At 64.7% G+C, this 14,696-nt stretch overlaps 1 protein-coding gene across 1 annotated transcript in view; it reads left to right on the top strand.

Annotated features, from left to right (window-relative positions):
- The window catches only part of LOC309978867 (serine/threonine-protein phosphatase 2A regulatory subunit B'' subunit beta-like), a gene marked incomplete at its 5' end in the record, with an annotated part of 52,005 nt that extends 39,187 nt beyond the window's left edge, over positions 1-12,818 (top strand). The window contains 8 exons of the mRNA XM_082865515.1: positions 1,406-1,492; positions 2,646-2,802; positions 6,578-6,626; positions 7,161-7,250; positions 8,154-8,329; positions 8,972-9,090; positions 9,179-9,285; positions 12,558-12,818. Coding sequence (XP_082721641.1) covers positions 1,406-1,492; positions 2,646-2,802; positions 6,578-6,626; positions 7,161-7,250; positions 8,154-8,329; positions 8,972-9,090; positions 9,179-9,285; positions 12,558-12,708 — 936 coding nt within the window. The 3' untranslated portion in view covers positions 12,709-12,818. The remainder of the gene's footprint in view (positions 1-1,405; positions 1,493-2,645; positions 2,803-6,577; positions 6,627-7,160; positions 7,251-8,153; positions 8,330-8,971; positions 9,091-9,178; positions 9,286-12,557) is intronic.
- Between the last annotated feature and the right edge of the window lie 1,878 nt (positions 12,819-14,696).

Below are 14,696 nucleotides of genomic sequence, written 5' to 3'. Positions count from 1 at the left end.
TTCTCACCAGGAGGCGGGCGTGGGGCTCGGGCACGGGGAGGGCTGTGTGTCCCACCTGGGTCCCCAGCTGGGGCGCTCAGCGAGAGCCTGGGTGGTCCTGGCCGCGTGCCCCGGGGTCGGACAGGGCGGGGCAGGCGAGGGGACGTCCAGAGACCCAGCGGTCTCCCTCTCTGGGCAGGAGGGGCCTCAGAGGACACCTGGGCCCCTCCTCCTGAGGGCCGGGTCTCCTCGGGTCCAGGCGAGCCCGCCCAGCGAGTTGGAGCACGGTGCTCTGAGCGCTGCAGGTAGGATGCCAGCCTGGCCTGGGGACACGAGGACCCCATGGCTCATCCCCCGCCCCCGCCCTGGTCAGAGGTCACCCGGGGAGGACGGCCCTCCAGCTCTAGGTGGAGGTGGGCGGCGCGTCAGCCCCGTGGCACGCCAGCCGGGGGCACGCTTGTCGCGCGGCGCGGAGCGCACGCTCGTGGCAGTCCATGTGCCCGCGGTTCCCCAGGCCTCCCTCCACCCCCTCACCACTCCTCATCGCCCTGAGGGCCCGTCGCCGAGGAGCAGTGCCTGGAGCCGTGCCTCATTCCAGCGGCAGCAGGGAGCGCTGCGTGTGAACGGGGCTGTGCGCCAGGTGCTCCGTTCCCATGCCCCAACCTCCCTGCGCAGACAGGACAAGGCAGGGCACGTCCGGGGGGGCGGGGGGGGGACAGCCTCCAGCAGGGACGGGGGAAGGGGATGTCTCAGACGAGGACAGGTTGGCAGGGATGCTCCGGGAGGGCAGGTGAGGGGACAGCCCACGACAGGGACAGGCGAGGGGACGTCTCAGATGAGGACAGGTGAGCAGGTGCCCTGGGACAGGTGAGGGGTATCACAGTTGGGGACATGCCCACCTGGGAGCGGAGCTGAGCCCCGTGGCCAAGGTGGGCCTCACTGTGCAGGGGGCAGGGGCCACTCTCTGGCTTTAAGTTAACGTTTTTCATTCAGTGGTCAGTTGAGTGTCCGCGGAAGCATTCGGGGCAGTCTCTCAAACCACCCGCAGTGTAATAAGGGCTCCCAGCCATGCAGAAACTGCGTGCCTGTGCTGTCCCAGCTCAGGTGCAGCCGTCTCACCCGGACATCCCCCCACATGTGACAGCAGGTCCGCTTCTCCTGCCACATGTGTCCTCCCTGCAGCTGGAGGCGGGGCTGCTTCCCACCCCCACCTCCGTCTGGTGACGTGCCGGGCGGTCGCCCTCTGCTGGCGACATGGGGCCCTGCGGCCCAGGGTGCGGAGCTCCTGGTGAGGCCAGGCAGGAGCTCGTAGGCGAGGTCCCAGGCTGGGCTCCTGCAGCACCACACGTGGGGTTGCTGCACAGTCACGTGCAGGGCCCCCAGCCCCCCACGTCCCGGTGCTCAGCCGACGGGCCTCCTCCTACAGGTCATACAGAGGATCTTCTACACGGTCAACAGGTCCTGGTCCGGGAGGATCACGTGCGCAGAGCTCCGGAGGAGCACGTTCCTGCAGGTGGGTGGCGGCTGGCCGAGGGGACACAGGGCCTTCTGCATGCCCCCGCCCACTCATCCGTCCTCCCCAAGTTCCACCGCGACCCATCCACCCGTCCCTGCACCTGGCCCGCATCAATCCCCTATCCCTCCACCAGCCTGTCAGCGGTCAGCGCACGCGTCTACCCAGCCGTCCTCGTTACCCCACCCCGCCTCCCTCCCTCCCTTCCCCGGCGTCATCCATTTCTCGACCCACACGCCAGCAGTGCATCTTTACCCACGTACACGTCATCCGTCGGTCCACCCACCCCTCCGCCCACCCGTCGTCTCTCCCTGCACCCACCAGCCTGTCACCCGTCCCTCCATCGACTGACGCATCACCTGTTTCTCCCAGCCAGTCCACCCACCCGTCGTCCACCTTCTTGTCCATTTACCCGGCCGTTACCCATTCCTCCAGCAACCTATCACCTGTGCCTGCATCCATCCCCCACCCATCATCCACTTCTTCGTCTACCCACGCTCTCGTTCATCCCTCCAGCCCCCACCAGTAACCCGTCGCTACACCAACTCCTAGGTCATCCATCTGTCCACCCTCCCACCCTCCATCCCTCACCACCCCCCCTCCTCCCCCCTCCCATCCTCCCTCCCTCCATCCCTCCCTCCAGCACCCAGCTTCTCAGCGGCCACCCCATTCATCTGCCCACCTGTCATCATCACCCCACCCACCTGTCATCCATCGCTCATCCCCCGACTCGTCCATCATCCATTCATTTTCCTGCCTTTCATTTATCCGCCCGCCCACCGTTTTTCTTCTTCCGTTCGTCTTGTACCCTTCCTTTCCCCTCATCCATCCTGGAGGCATGGCCCCGCCCCCGTGCACCCGGGTTCTGTGGACGTGTGTGTGTCAACAAGCGCGGGGCTGACCCGCTCGCGTCAGGAGCCCCCGGCCACGAGAGCGTACGTGCTTGGGCTGCTCCGTGCTGCAGTCTCGCAGACCTGACCGGGCGCACCCCGACCTGGGTGCTGGGCTCCCAGCCCTCAAGCAGGTCTCCACCAGCTCTGACCCTCTGCCCTCACGACGTGAGACTCCTGGGGGGTGTCCCTCCTGTGGGAGGCCCCTCTCCACGCTGCAGCCGGAGGTTCCTGGCAGCGGTTTTCTGGGTGTGTCCTGGCAGAACGTGGCGCTCCTGGAAGACGAGGTGGACATCAACCAGCTGACGGAGTTCTTCTCCTACGAGCACTTCTACGTCATCTACTGCAAGTTCTGGGAGCTGGACACGGACCACGACCTGCTCATTGACGCGCAGGACCTGGCCCGGCACAATGACCACGGTGAGGACGCGGCCTGTGGGCGGCAGGGACACAGCACTGGGGCGGGCACTGCCCTGCTGGGCTCCTGCGTCTCTAGGGAGGCCAGCGTGGCTGCCTTCCCTGACCCTGGAGGCCTGAACCTTGTCCTGCCTCTGGTCTCCTCCTACAGGACACATGGGAGACAGGGACACAGCACAGGACCCTGGGGACCAGGGCGGACACGGGACACGGCACAGGACGCATGGGGACCGGGGCGGACACGGGACACAGTACAGGACGCGTGGGGAACGGGGCAGACACGGGACACGGCACAGGACGCCTGGGGACCAGGGTGGACACGGGACACAGTACAGGACGCATAGGGAACGGGGCAGACACGGGACACGGCACAAGATTCATGGGGAACGGGGTGGGCACGGGACACGGCACAGGACCCGCAGGCACCGGGGTGGACACGGGACAGGACGCACGTGGACCGGTACAGACACCGGACACGGCACAGGACGCATGGGGACCGGGACAGACACCGGACACAGTGTGGGACGCATGGGAACGGGACAGACACGGGACACAGCACGGGACACACGGGGACCGGGACAGACACGGGACACGGCACAGGACGCGTGGGGACCGGGGAGGACACGGGACACGGCACAGGACACATGGGGACCGGGGAGGACACGGGACACGGCACGGGACACATGGGGGACGGGGCGTACGCAGGTCACAGCACAGGACGCATGGGGAACGGTGCGTACGCAGGTCACAGCACGGGACACGGCACGGGACGCATGGGGAACGGGGCGTACGCAGGTCACAGCACGGGATGCATGGGGACTGGGACATACGCAGGTCACAGCACGGGACCTGCGGGGACCGGGACGCACAGGTCCTGCCGTTGGTGGAGGCGCTCTCTGGGGGGCGTGGAGCCCCGTCCTGAGCAGAGGTAGTGGCTGCCACAGGCCGCATCCGTCCATCCCCCCCGCTCTCCCCGCCCCACCTCCCCTCCATTTGTCCTCAGGTATTTGGGGGCCACCCCACCCGTCATTTCACGCCAGGTCTCCTGATGAGCCCCAGTGTGGGCCAGTCTGGGTGCTGCCCTGAGCTCCCAGCACCTGTTCCCGTAGCTGAGCAAACACCTGTTCTGCAGGTGGGGCAGCGTTCCCCTCCCTCCCTCCTCCTGCGGCTTCCTGCTCTGTATCGGGGCCTCGAGCGGCCCGTCCGTGGAGTGGACGGTGCCCTGTCTGCGTGGGCGGTCGGGGCACCGTCCCAAGGCCAAATTCCAGCTCGGGGGCCTCTCGGGCCGCGGCGGGTCGGACAGTGGCGGCCCCCTGGTACTCGTCCTGAGGGGAGGGAGCGGTGGAGCAGAGACATGGTTCCCTGAGAGATTTCACTTCTGGCTTCTGGGTTTGTCTGAGCTTCCGTGCGTTCTCGTCGCAGAGGGGCCTGAAAAAGGGAACTCTGGCCTCCGCACAGCTCAGGAGCAGCGGGGGGATCCAGTGTAAATGCTAAGAGAAAATGATCCTCTCCCACCTCCCGTGACAAGAAATCACATGTTCAGGGTGCAGAGTGGACCAGAATTTAAGTGCGCCGCGGGTTCTTAGTTTTAGAAACAGTTTTCTTAAGACTGCACGTTTTCACATAACGTATTTTTCACGTACCCACATGCACGACCGGATTTGTGAATCCTCCAGGCATATGTTTTGTCTTTGGTTGACGGGATTCAGACGGTCCCCTGACGTGAGCTCCCTGGCACACCGTCTGCTTGCTGTATCTCTCTGACTGGCCTCGCGAGGGTGCCGTGAACGCTGGCGTGTGGACGCCTGAGCGGACGTGGGTCTCTCTCAACTCCGTCCCTAAATTCGACGCCTGGTCTCAACTCCAACTGCCTCTGTGATCTCGGGAATAGCCCCAGGCGCAGACCCGTGGTGGCTGGCATGTGGTTCCCCAGATCGGGGGTCACCTGTCCCCACCCGTCCCCACGACTCTCTCCTGGTGCCCACATCCCTGTGTCCACCCCGTCGAGGTCTCACGTCAGGGCATCTCGTGGGGCTGGTGTTAGGGCTTTGTCACCAGGAAAGGCTGGTGGCGTTGTGGCCTCAAGACACGACTGACTGTGGGGACCGTGGTCTTGCGGCCAGCACAGGACACTGGGTGGCTTCGGGCACAGCCCCCCAGCTGTGGACATGAGCGCCGTGATGCGTCTCTCCCCTTCCCTCTGCCGCTTCCTAACCTACCAGGTCTTGCACGAGAAGCGGCAGGGGTCCTCCTTACGTCATGGGAAGGAACGGGCAGAGGGGCAGAGCTGACCTTTCCCGTGTCCCACGGACGAGCAGGTTCTGTTCTCAGATTGCCAGTCGTGGCAGTGAGTCTGAGTCAGCTGTCCAGTTCCCTGGGGCTCTCGTCGTGGCAGGCGGGGGGTGGGGGCGGACCCTCAAAGAACAGGAAATTATCCTCCCAGTTCTGAGGCCAGAGGTCCAAAATCAACGCATTTATGAAGGACTGTCATCCAGGAGGGGCTTCCTGAGGCGGCTGTATCGGATGACTGCAAATCAGGGGCTTAAAATCCATCCTCCCCCAGCCCTGGGGACCAGACGTCTGAAGTCAGGGTGTCCCAGGGCTGCGCTCCCTCCAGAGGCTCCAGGGGAGGGTCCTTCCCGCCTCTTCCAGCTTCTGGGGGCTCCAGGCGTCCCTGGGCTCGTGGCCGCATCCCTCCCGTCTCTGCCTCTGTCTTCTCGGGGCTTCTCCTCTGTGTCTGTGTCTCTCCTCTTCTGTGTCTTAGAAGGACCCTGCCATTGGATTTAGGGCCACCCTCCTCCAGGAGGACCTCATCTCAGACCCTTCACTGCATCACATCTGCAGAGACCCTGTTTCCATATAAGGTCCCGTTCACAGCCCAGGAGTGAGGACGTGGACATGTCTTTCTGAGAAACACTGTTCAGCCTCTGATACCATCCAGTCATTTCCCATTAGAGGTGACTTTCATTGAGGCAGGATGACTTGGGGGAAAAGACACTTTGTCTTTATTTCTCCATTTTTGTGGTTATAGGTCTTGGGTATGGGCTGAAAAGTGTCCCCAAAATTTACACGATGAAGCCCTGACCCCCGGTACCTCAGGATGTGACTGGATTTGGACATGGGGTCTTTAAAGAGGGGACGAAGGTACAATGAGGTCACTAGGGTGGGTCCTGATCCCATAGCACTGGTGTCCTTATAAGAAGAGGAGATCAAGACACACGCAGAAGGACGACCCTGTGAGGACCCAGGGAGGAGATGGCCGTCTACACGCCCAGGGGAGAGGCCTCGGGAGGGACCAGCCCTGCTGACCCTTGGATCTCAGACTCCGGCGTCCGGGACTGGGGGAGAAATAGCGTGTGCTGTTGAAGCCGCCCGTCATTATGGCAGCCCCAGCCCACTAATTTGGTGTCTTTCACTCTTTTATCCTCTTAGTTGCCTGGGGGTTGGATGCATTTGTGTGCTGATCACAGCAGACTGAGTGTTTGGAGGCAGAACCTCTGCAAGGGCGGACGTGTGTGTCCTGCCTTTACCGCCCGCTCTGTCTTGGGGCCCCTGGGCCAGCTCTTCACTCTCGCTTTGCTCTGGGCTCAGGTCCTGGACTGGAACGTGCCGGGCAGCGCCTGAGGGAGGCCGGGAGCAGGAGATTGGGTCCCGAGGGTTCCGCCTGACTGGGCTTGGGTCTCGGCATTCAGACCTGAGCCTGCCCAGCCGCCTGCGAGGCTGCGACGTGGGGCCGGGAGCAGCGTGCGGGGCTCACGGCCTGCTTCCTCTTTTGCAGCCATATCTACCAAGATGATCGAGAGGATCTTCTCGGGAGCCGTGACGCGGTGAGGCCCGCCGCTCAGCTAGCCGGTCCCGTCAGCGTTTGGGCTGACGTTCCGCACGCACGTCTGCGCCTGACTCGTTCGCTCCTGATGTGAGGTGGCCGTGCTCTGGGAGTGCGTGCCATCGTCACGTGAGGTCGTGGGTTAGGGACACGCGTACACACCTTTGTCACACGAGGTCACGAGTCAGGGACACATGCCACCCACATGAGGTCACATGTAAGGGGCACGCCATTGTCACTCGGGGTCGTAGCTTGGGACACATACACGCCTTTGCCACGAGGTCGTGAGTCAGGGGACACAGGCCCCTGCACCTGAGGCTGTGACCGTGGCCGCTGCTCCTGCCGGAGCTGGGCCCCAGGGACCCTCCTCCGGGTCACATGGTCTCTCTCAGGCCTTGTTCCGAGTAGGAACCAAGGGTACAGGACTGGACCAGACGCAGGGTTCCCCACGCCCCGGGGGAGGTGGGCGGGGACCCCTCTTCAGGCTGCTTCTCCCTGACGCAGTCTTTGTCTCTCGATTCGGCCCTGAATCCAGAGGGAAAAAAGTGCAGAAAGAAGGAAAAATAAGCTACGCTGACTTTGTCTGGTTCTTGATCTCCGAGGAAGACAAGAAAACCCCGACCAGGTGAGTGTCTGGCAGCTGTGCTCTGCTCTACTTGCTAGAACACTTAGGAGCAGGGGCTACTGGTCACCCCTGAGCGAGGCCGCCCCCGCTCTGTGATCCACCTGGGCAAGGTCAGACACAGGCAGGGCTCGCACTGGGGGAGGGGTCCCCGGGTGGTGGCGTCTGTCCCAGGCGGGGCTCGCACTGGGGAAGGGGTCCCCAGGGGGTTGCGCCTGTCTCAGGCGGGGCTCACACCGGGGGAGGGGTCCCCGGGTGGTGGGGTCCGTCCCAGGCGGGGCTCACACTGGGGGAGGGGTCCCCAGGGGGTGGCGCCTGTCTCAGGCGGGGCTCGCACTGGGGGAGGGGTCCCCGGGTGGTGGCGTCTGTCCCAGGCGGGGCTCGCACTGGGGAAGGGGTCCCCAGGGGGTGGCGCCTGTCTCAGGCGGGGCTCACACTGGGGGAGGGGTCCCCAGGGGGTGGCGCCTGTCTCAGGCGGGGCTCACACCGGGGGAGGGGTCCCCGGGTGGTGGCGTCTGTCCCAGGCAGGGCTCGCACTAGGGGAGGGGTCCCCAGGGGGTGGCGTCTGTCCCAGGTGGGGCTCGCACTGGGGGAGGGGTCCCCGGGTGGTGGCGTCTGTCCCAGGCGGGGCTCACACTGGGGAAGGGGTCCCCAGGGGGTTGCGCCTGTCTCAGGCGGGGCTCACACCGGGGGAGGGGTCCCCGGGTGGTGGGGTCCGTCCCAGGCGGGGCTCACACTGGGGGAGGGGTCCCCGGGTGGTGGCGTCTGTCCCAGGCGGGGCTCACACTGGGTGAGGGGTCCCCGGGTGGTGGCACCTGTCCCAGGCGGGGCTCGCACTGGGGGAGGGGTCCCCGGGTGGTGGGGTCCGTCCTGGGCGACCATGCTGACCGTGGCCCGGTGTCACAGCATTGAGTACTGGTTCCGCTGCATGGACCTGGATGGGGACGGGGTGCTGTCCATGTTCGAGCTGGAGTACTTCTATGAGGAGCAGTGCCGCCGGCTGGACAGCATGGCCATTGAGGCCCTGCCCTTTGAGGACTGCCTGTGCCAGATGCTGGACCTGGTGAAGCCCCAAAGCGAAGGTGATGCCGGGGGGCGGGTCCCCCAGTGGCACAGGGACACCCCGGGGGAGTGGGTCCTTGGGGGTTGGGAAGGTGGTCCCCAGCCCTGTGGCCCTGTGCCTGTGCTCCTTCAGGGCCCACATGGAGACCAAGCCCGGGACCCCTGGTGTGGGCACTTCAGCGGGCCTGTGCTGGGGCCCCCGGGCTGTGTTTGGTGGGTGTGGGAGCCGGGAGCCCACCAGGTGCGTCTGTCCGGGGGCGCTCAGGACACCTTCCAGGGTCAAAGGGAGGGTCTGCCCTAACCCACCCGCCTTAGTCGGTGTCGTGCGTCCGTGTCCTGGACCCTGGTCTCAGGTGTCGTCACCGGGGGCCATGGTGGCCTGGGCCTTCCTGCCCTGGCTGCGGGTTCCTGCCCCGTGTCCGCGGGTCCAGGGCAGCTTGGGTCCCGCCCTCAGGTGACTGGCGGGCGGCCCTCGCTGTGTTGGGCCCTGTCTCCCGACCCCTTCCACCCCCCGGGCTTCTGCCCACACCCGTGGCCTGGTTCGCGGCAGGGGGTGCCGTGTCCTAAGGCGTGTCGTTACGCACGCATGCACACACGGAGGTGACGTGGCTCCTGGGCGTGCGTGGGAGCCGCGTGTGCTCACGTGCCGCCCTCGCCCGCAGGGAGGATCACGCTTCACGACCTGAAGAGGTGCAAGCTGGCCAGTGTCTTCTTCGACACCTTCTTCAACATCGAGAAGTACCTGGACCACGAGCAGAGAGAGCAGATCTCCCTGTTCAGGGTGAGTGGGGGGGGCGTGGAGGGGGCGCAGGGGGGCACCTCTGGGTCCCCCCCCGCCCCGTGTGACATGACGCGCATGCTTCCCGCAGGAGAGTGAGAGCGAGGGCCCCGAGCTGTCTGACTGGGAGAGGTACGCCGCTGAGGAGTACGACATCCTGGTGGCTGAGGAGGCCATGGGGGAGCCCTGGGAAGACGGGTAAGGGTGCGGCGGGCATGGGGGCCCGGGACGCGGGGACGGCCCGCTGGGGGGCGCGGGGACACTCGCCCCATGTCACGGCCCGAGGCCTGAGGCCGCAGGCAAGAGACGCCTGCCCCGCTCCACGTGCCACTGTCCCCCCGGAGGGCAGGGACCCACGGAGGCCGGGCCCTCAGCCCCCCGCCCCACTCCCCACCGCCCGGCTTCACGCCGCCCTGACCCCGGGAGGGCTTGCTGCTGAGGTAGTCCCTTCCCTGGCTCCCACGGGCTCTCCCAGGGTTCTGTCTCCGGAGCTCCCTCCGCCCTCTGGGGGTGGGACCGACAGGCGGCTGGAGGGGCGCAGACCCCACCCCTGCGGAGGGGCGGCCGGGGGAGCCGGCACGGCAGCCCTTCGTGGAGTCTCCCGTTGGGGAGCATGGCTGTAGCTCAGTGGGCACGTCTGCCGACGATGTCCCTCCTCCCCCGTGGCTGACGGGTGTGGACAGCTGAGGGGAGCGGGGCTGGGGACTGGGCGTCTCCCCCAGGGCCTTGGTCCTCAGGCTTGAAAGCAGCCTTGCGGTAGAGGAGTGTTGGGGTCCAGTGTTCATGCCTGGGTCCCTGGCGGGCTCGGACCCCCGCCCAGAGCCTCCCGACCTGCCTCTTCCCCTGACGGGGCTGCTCGGCACCGGGGCCGGGGTTGGCACGGCTGCTCGTGTGGTGCATGGGGTGGCGGTGGAGCCCAGGGCCTGAGGGTCACCCTCTGCCTCTGAGGGGGGGCTTCAGTTTGCTGACAGCAGCTCTGCCTGCCCAGGGAACCATCCTGAGGGGGTTCCGAGTGGGCAGGAGGGTGAGCACGCCCGTCACCCCAGATCCCGCCCACCCTTAGGCCTTGTCTTTGGTCCAGGTGGTCCTTCTCCAGAAGGTCACAGAGGTGGAACCCCACAGCCCCTGCATGCCCGCCTTTGCTCTCAGCACGAGGCCTCCGAGAGTCCTGCGGGTCCCTGGGCGCGTCAGGAGCTGGGCCCCTTCACACCTGGCCACGTCCTCACCAGCGACGGACGTTGGCTTGCTGGTGTCCGTTGCTTTGGGCCTGGGCACGTGTGGCCGGCCCTGGTGTCGAGCTGTGCGAGCTGGATTTGTGGGGCTGTAAGCGCTCGTCTCCTGGCTCAGAACCTGGGCGGGGGGTTCCGGGTCACCTGGTAGACAGATGCACCTTTACCTCCAGGAGCCGCCCACCCATCTTCCCACGTGGCTGCGCCACTTTGCGTCCCCGCCAGCGTTGGGCGTGCGTTCCTGCGGCTGCACAGCCTCTCCGGCTCTGCCGTGGTTACGGTTGGCTTGTTTTTTAAATTGTAGCCACTCGGACGTGTGCAGCAGGATTGCACCCTGGCTTTAGCTGTTCGTGTCCTTGTTGCCCTTTTCTGGTGAATGGCTGTGTCTTCTGTCTGTTCCCCATCGTGGGTGACTTGTTTCCTTCTGATCGAGTCTCAGGGGTCTTTCACCTTCTGGATACAAGTCCTTCCGGAGGGAGGGGACTTGTATTTCCCAGCGGTTTGTGGTGTATCTCTTCCTTCTCCTAACCTTGTGTATCACGGAGGAGACGCTGTGAACTTTGATGAACTGCCATTTGTCACTTTGTCTTTACGGGCTGGGCTTTGGTGTCGCGTGTAAGAAAGGATTGCCTAATCCAAAGCCACAGAGACCCTTCTGAAGTTTCAGCGTTTTCCACTTTACGCTGGGTCTGTGGTCTGCTCTGAGTGACCTCCCCTGTGGGGCGCGGGGTCTGGTCCAGGTTATTTCTTTATGCACGTGGATGTCCAGTTTAACGCAAGACCCCCAGGTCAGCATCTCTGTGGAGAATCAGTTGACCGTGTCTGTGGGGTCTGTCTGTGAGCTCCTTCGGTTCTGCTGACGCTCATCTGTGCAGCCAGCAGTGCAACGCCGTCTCGCCTGCCGTGGCCTCGGGGTGGGGGCAGTGGACTCACGTAGCGAGGCCTCCGACTCTGGTCTTGCCCAGAATCGTCTGGGTCACTCCAGTTGCTCTGGCTTCTGTGTGAATCATATAGAGTCGGCCTGACTGTCCGGGAAGAGCCTGGGGAACGTTTACTGGGCTGAGCCGGGTCTCTACATGGTGAGACTTGGCACCGTGACCGGGTGACCACCTGTGAGCTGGTCTCGGGACCGTCTGTCCCGTGACCGGTGTGGCTGGCCTCTTGCCGCCCCACCCCCGGCTGTGCTTCCTGCAGCTCCGAGGTAACCCAGCCTCTGCGTGGTGAGACCCTGCATCCTTCAGCGTGGTGCTGGCTGCTCTGGTTCCTTTGTTTTGATGTGGACGCTTAGGAACAAGCTTGTCTCTACACAATATTAAGCTGAGACTCTGAGGAAGGAACGAGCGCTCTGGGTACAGCGACACCTTAGAGACATCGAGTTTCCTGATCCACAAAGCACTCTTTCCGTTTATTTAGGTCTCTGATTTCTCCTGCCAGTGTCTTGTAATTTCCAGTGTATGGATCTTACGCGTATTTTGTGAGATTTGTACTTGAGTGCGTCATCGTTTTCGGTGTTGAAAAGGTCCTGCTAAAGTCTCCATCCCAGCAGTTCACTGGTGATGTAGAGAAATACAGTTTATTCACCCTGTTGTGGTTCCCCCACCACCCAGCACGATGCTGAAGGAAAGTGGTGACGGGAGACGGCCTGGCCTTGATCCACGTCAGGTGTGGAGTCCCCCGCTGCCCGGGAAGCGTGACGCTGCTGTGGGATGTTTCCGCCCACGTGCTTCCCCAGCCTGCGGACACCCCGCTTCACCGCCGTCCGCAGAGACTCTGAATCCTGCCCTTTGTCAGGTGCCTTGGCCAGATGGCTCCTCACCTGTCGTCTGCCGATACAGATACGGCGAGGTTCTTGTGGTTGAGCCGGCCTTGCCTTCCCGTGACAAACCTGGTCACGGTTCGTGGGCCTTCTCATTTGTCCTTGGACTGTGCTGCAGAGATTACTTGCACTTTCTTGTGACACTGTGCCCTGCTTTGGCACCGGGGTCACGCTGGCCTCCTGGCAACCATCCTGGAATCAGGGTCACGGCCTCCTGCAACAGTGAGGGTGCCTCCACCCACCCTCTGGAGGAGTTTGGGTGGAGGCCGTGCCTGTTTTCCCCGCGGGCAGGACTCAGCAAGGAGGCCGTCGGCGTGGCAGTCCTGCGCTCACGCGTCGGGGGGCTGCCAGCAGCACCTCTGGCCGTAGGGGAGCACAGGTGGGGCGCGCGCCCGCCCGCATCCTCACCAAGCCCCTCCCTGCAGGTATGAGGCGGAGCTCAGCCCCGTGGACCAGAAGCTGAGCGCGCTGCGGTCTCCGCTGGCCCAGAGGCCCTTCTTCGAGGTGCCAACCGGCCTGGGCGCCGTCGAGCTATATGAGTACGAGCACGGGGGTGACGACCTGCCGCCCTCGTGACCTGTGGCCTCCGTGGGGCGTGAACGCGGCCTCTGCCTCAGGAGCAGAACTGTGTGCTTGTTGAGCCCTTTTACAGAAAGTGAAGTGCGTTTGTATGGAGAGACCTTATTTATTCAGCACAGAAGCTGGCCAGAGATGGTCACGGTCACTGAGGTGGGTCCCCACCCGCCCTGGAGGAGCTGACACGCGTGCGAGAGCCCCAGGCCCAGCCTGGCGGTGAGGACGCACGCGCCCCAGCGTCCCCAGCGGTCAGGGTGACCTTGGCCCCACTGTCCAGCTTCCAAGTGTAGGTGTTTGCAGGCTCGCGTCGTCTGGCTGAGCGGCAACCAGGCGCCGCCCCAGAAGATCTGCCTGCGGTCGTGGATGTGCGCTGACTTCGGGGAGGGGTGTGGTCGTCAGGAACATTCCAGGAGCCCCCGCGCCTCCATCCCGTGGGCGCCCCCGCAGGGGCCACTGTCCCGGCCGGCCGCAGCTTCTCCCCCAGAGGGAGCGCCCACATCAGCATATCTTTTATTGTTTTTGTGTAAATGTACAGCATATGTAAAGTTGAGTTTTATTTGCCGTGCAGAGCAGTTTAAAAACGTTTTATGAGATCACGTTTGTATTTTCAAATAAAGAATTTAAAGATTTTCAGCCCCAGGCTCACCTTGGGGCAAAAACGGACACAGCGGCCGGGGATTCCGAACTCAGGTCACAGAGGGACGTGGGGACAGACGGTGGTGTCACTGTGGGGAGACCGCAGGGTGTGGAGGCCCTCAGGGCAAGGAGCCGGGGCGCAGGTCCCAGGCCCTGGGCCGCGGGGCTCTCACAGCCTGACCCTCTGGCCACGGTGGTGGGGCTGACACCACCCGATGGCCACTCTCGCCCACGGTCACTTCTGAACTGTGCGTGAGGGGGTGCGAGCCTTCCCTGCAGACACCACGGGGAGGCCCTGACACCCACCCTCCACGCTGCTCGGGCCACCCCCCGGTCCGCCCGGCTGAGTCGGCACCAACCTGAGACTTACAGGGAGGGCGAGGCCTGCGTGTCCAGGGGGAGGTGGCCGATGAGCCCCCTGCCCAGGCCAGGAACAGGTCGTCTAAGGTCTGGGCGCTGAGCAGACCTCAGGGAATGAGTCTGTCCACCCTGCAGCTGGGCCCGCGGCGCTGGACAGAAGACGCGCCTACGGCAGGGCCGGCTGTGAGAGGAGCCGGCCCCCGCATAGCCAGACCACGTGGGGCCACGTGGCCGAGACCACATGGCCGCCCACAGGGTGGTTCCCAGTCAGTTCAAGGACAGTTTGGCAAGTCCCCAGAAAGCGGACGGGGGACCCTCACCTGCCGTGGCTGTTGGGGCCGTGAAGACGGGTGGGGGCAAGGCCAGCCGCACTCCCGCCCGGAGCCCCCTCCCAGGCTGGTGCACTGACCACGCGGGGTCTGCACAAGGTGCCCCGGAGAGGGGCACCTCTGCTCCTAAAGGGCCGTCCCAGGCCCATACTCACCGGGGCTCTGGCAGCACTGCCCCAGCCCGGAGTCAGGAGGGACGCCAGACCCCAGGGCACCCCCGACCCTGTGATCTGAGCCACGTGAACCTGGGTGCACGCCTGAGGCTCCCGAGCGAGCCCCAGTCCACACCTGGGGTATCAGAGCACCTGGGGTGGCTCAGCGGGGCCTGGGCCACCTGACAACCAGCCAGCCACTGGTGATGGTGCATACAGTGGCCCCGGGTCACTGGGATCAGCGCCTGGATCCCTGGTGCTGACTGCACAGGGGCCCCTCCCATCCCCACACTGGGCTCAGGTCTCAGCTGGGAGACCCCAGCGGCTGCAGAGTCCCACCTGCTCCCTCGCTGCCCCCCAAGTACCCACAACGCAGGGGACGCCTCACCTGCTGGACTGGGGACCCTGCAGACGGTTCTGGGTTCCCCGCCGACCACGGAGATGCCGGCCAGGGGGTCCAGGTGGAGCTCGTCCCTGCGGGCAGCTCTGCAGTGGCAGGAGTGGTCAGCCA

This window comes from Leucopleurus acutus (genome assembly GCF_964270905.1).
Source record: "Leucopleurus acutus genome assembly, chromosome: Y".
In the NCBI taxonomy this organism is placed as follows: domain Eukaryota; kingdom Metazoa; phylum Chordata; class Mammalia; order Artiodactyla; family Delphinidae; genus Leucopleurus; species Leucopleurus acutus.
This window is presented reverse-complemented; position numbering and strand designations above follow the sequence as displayed.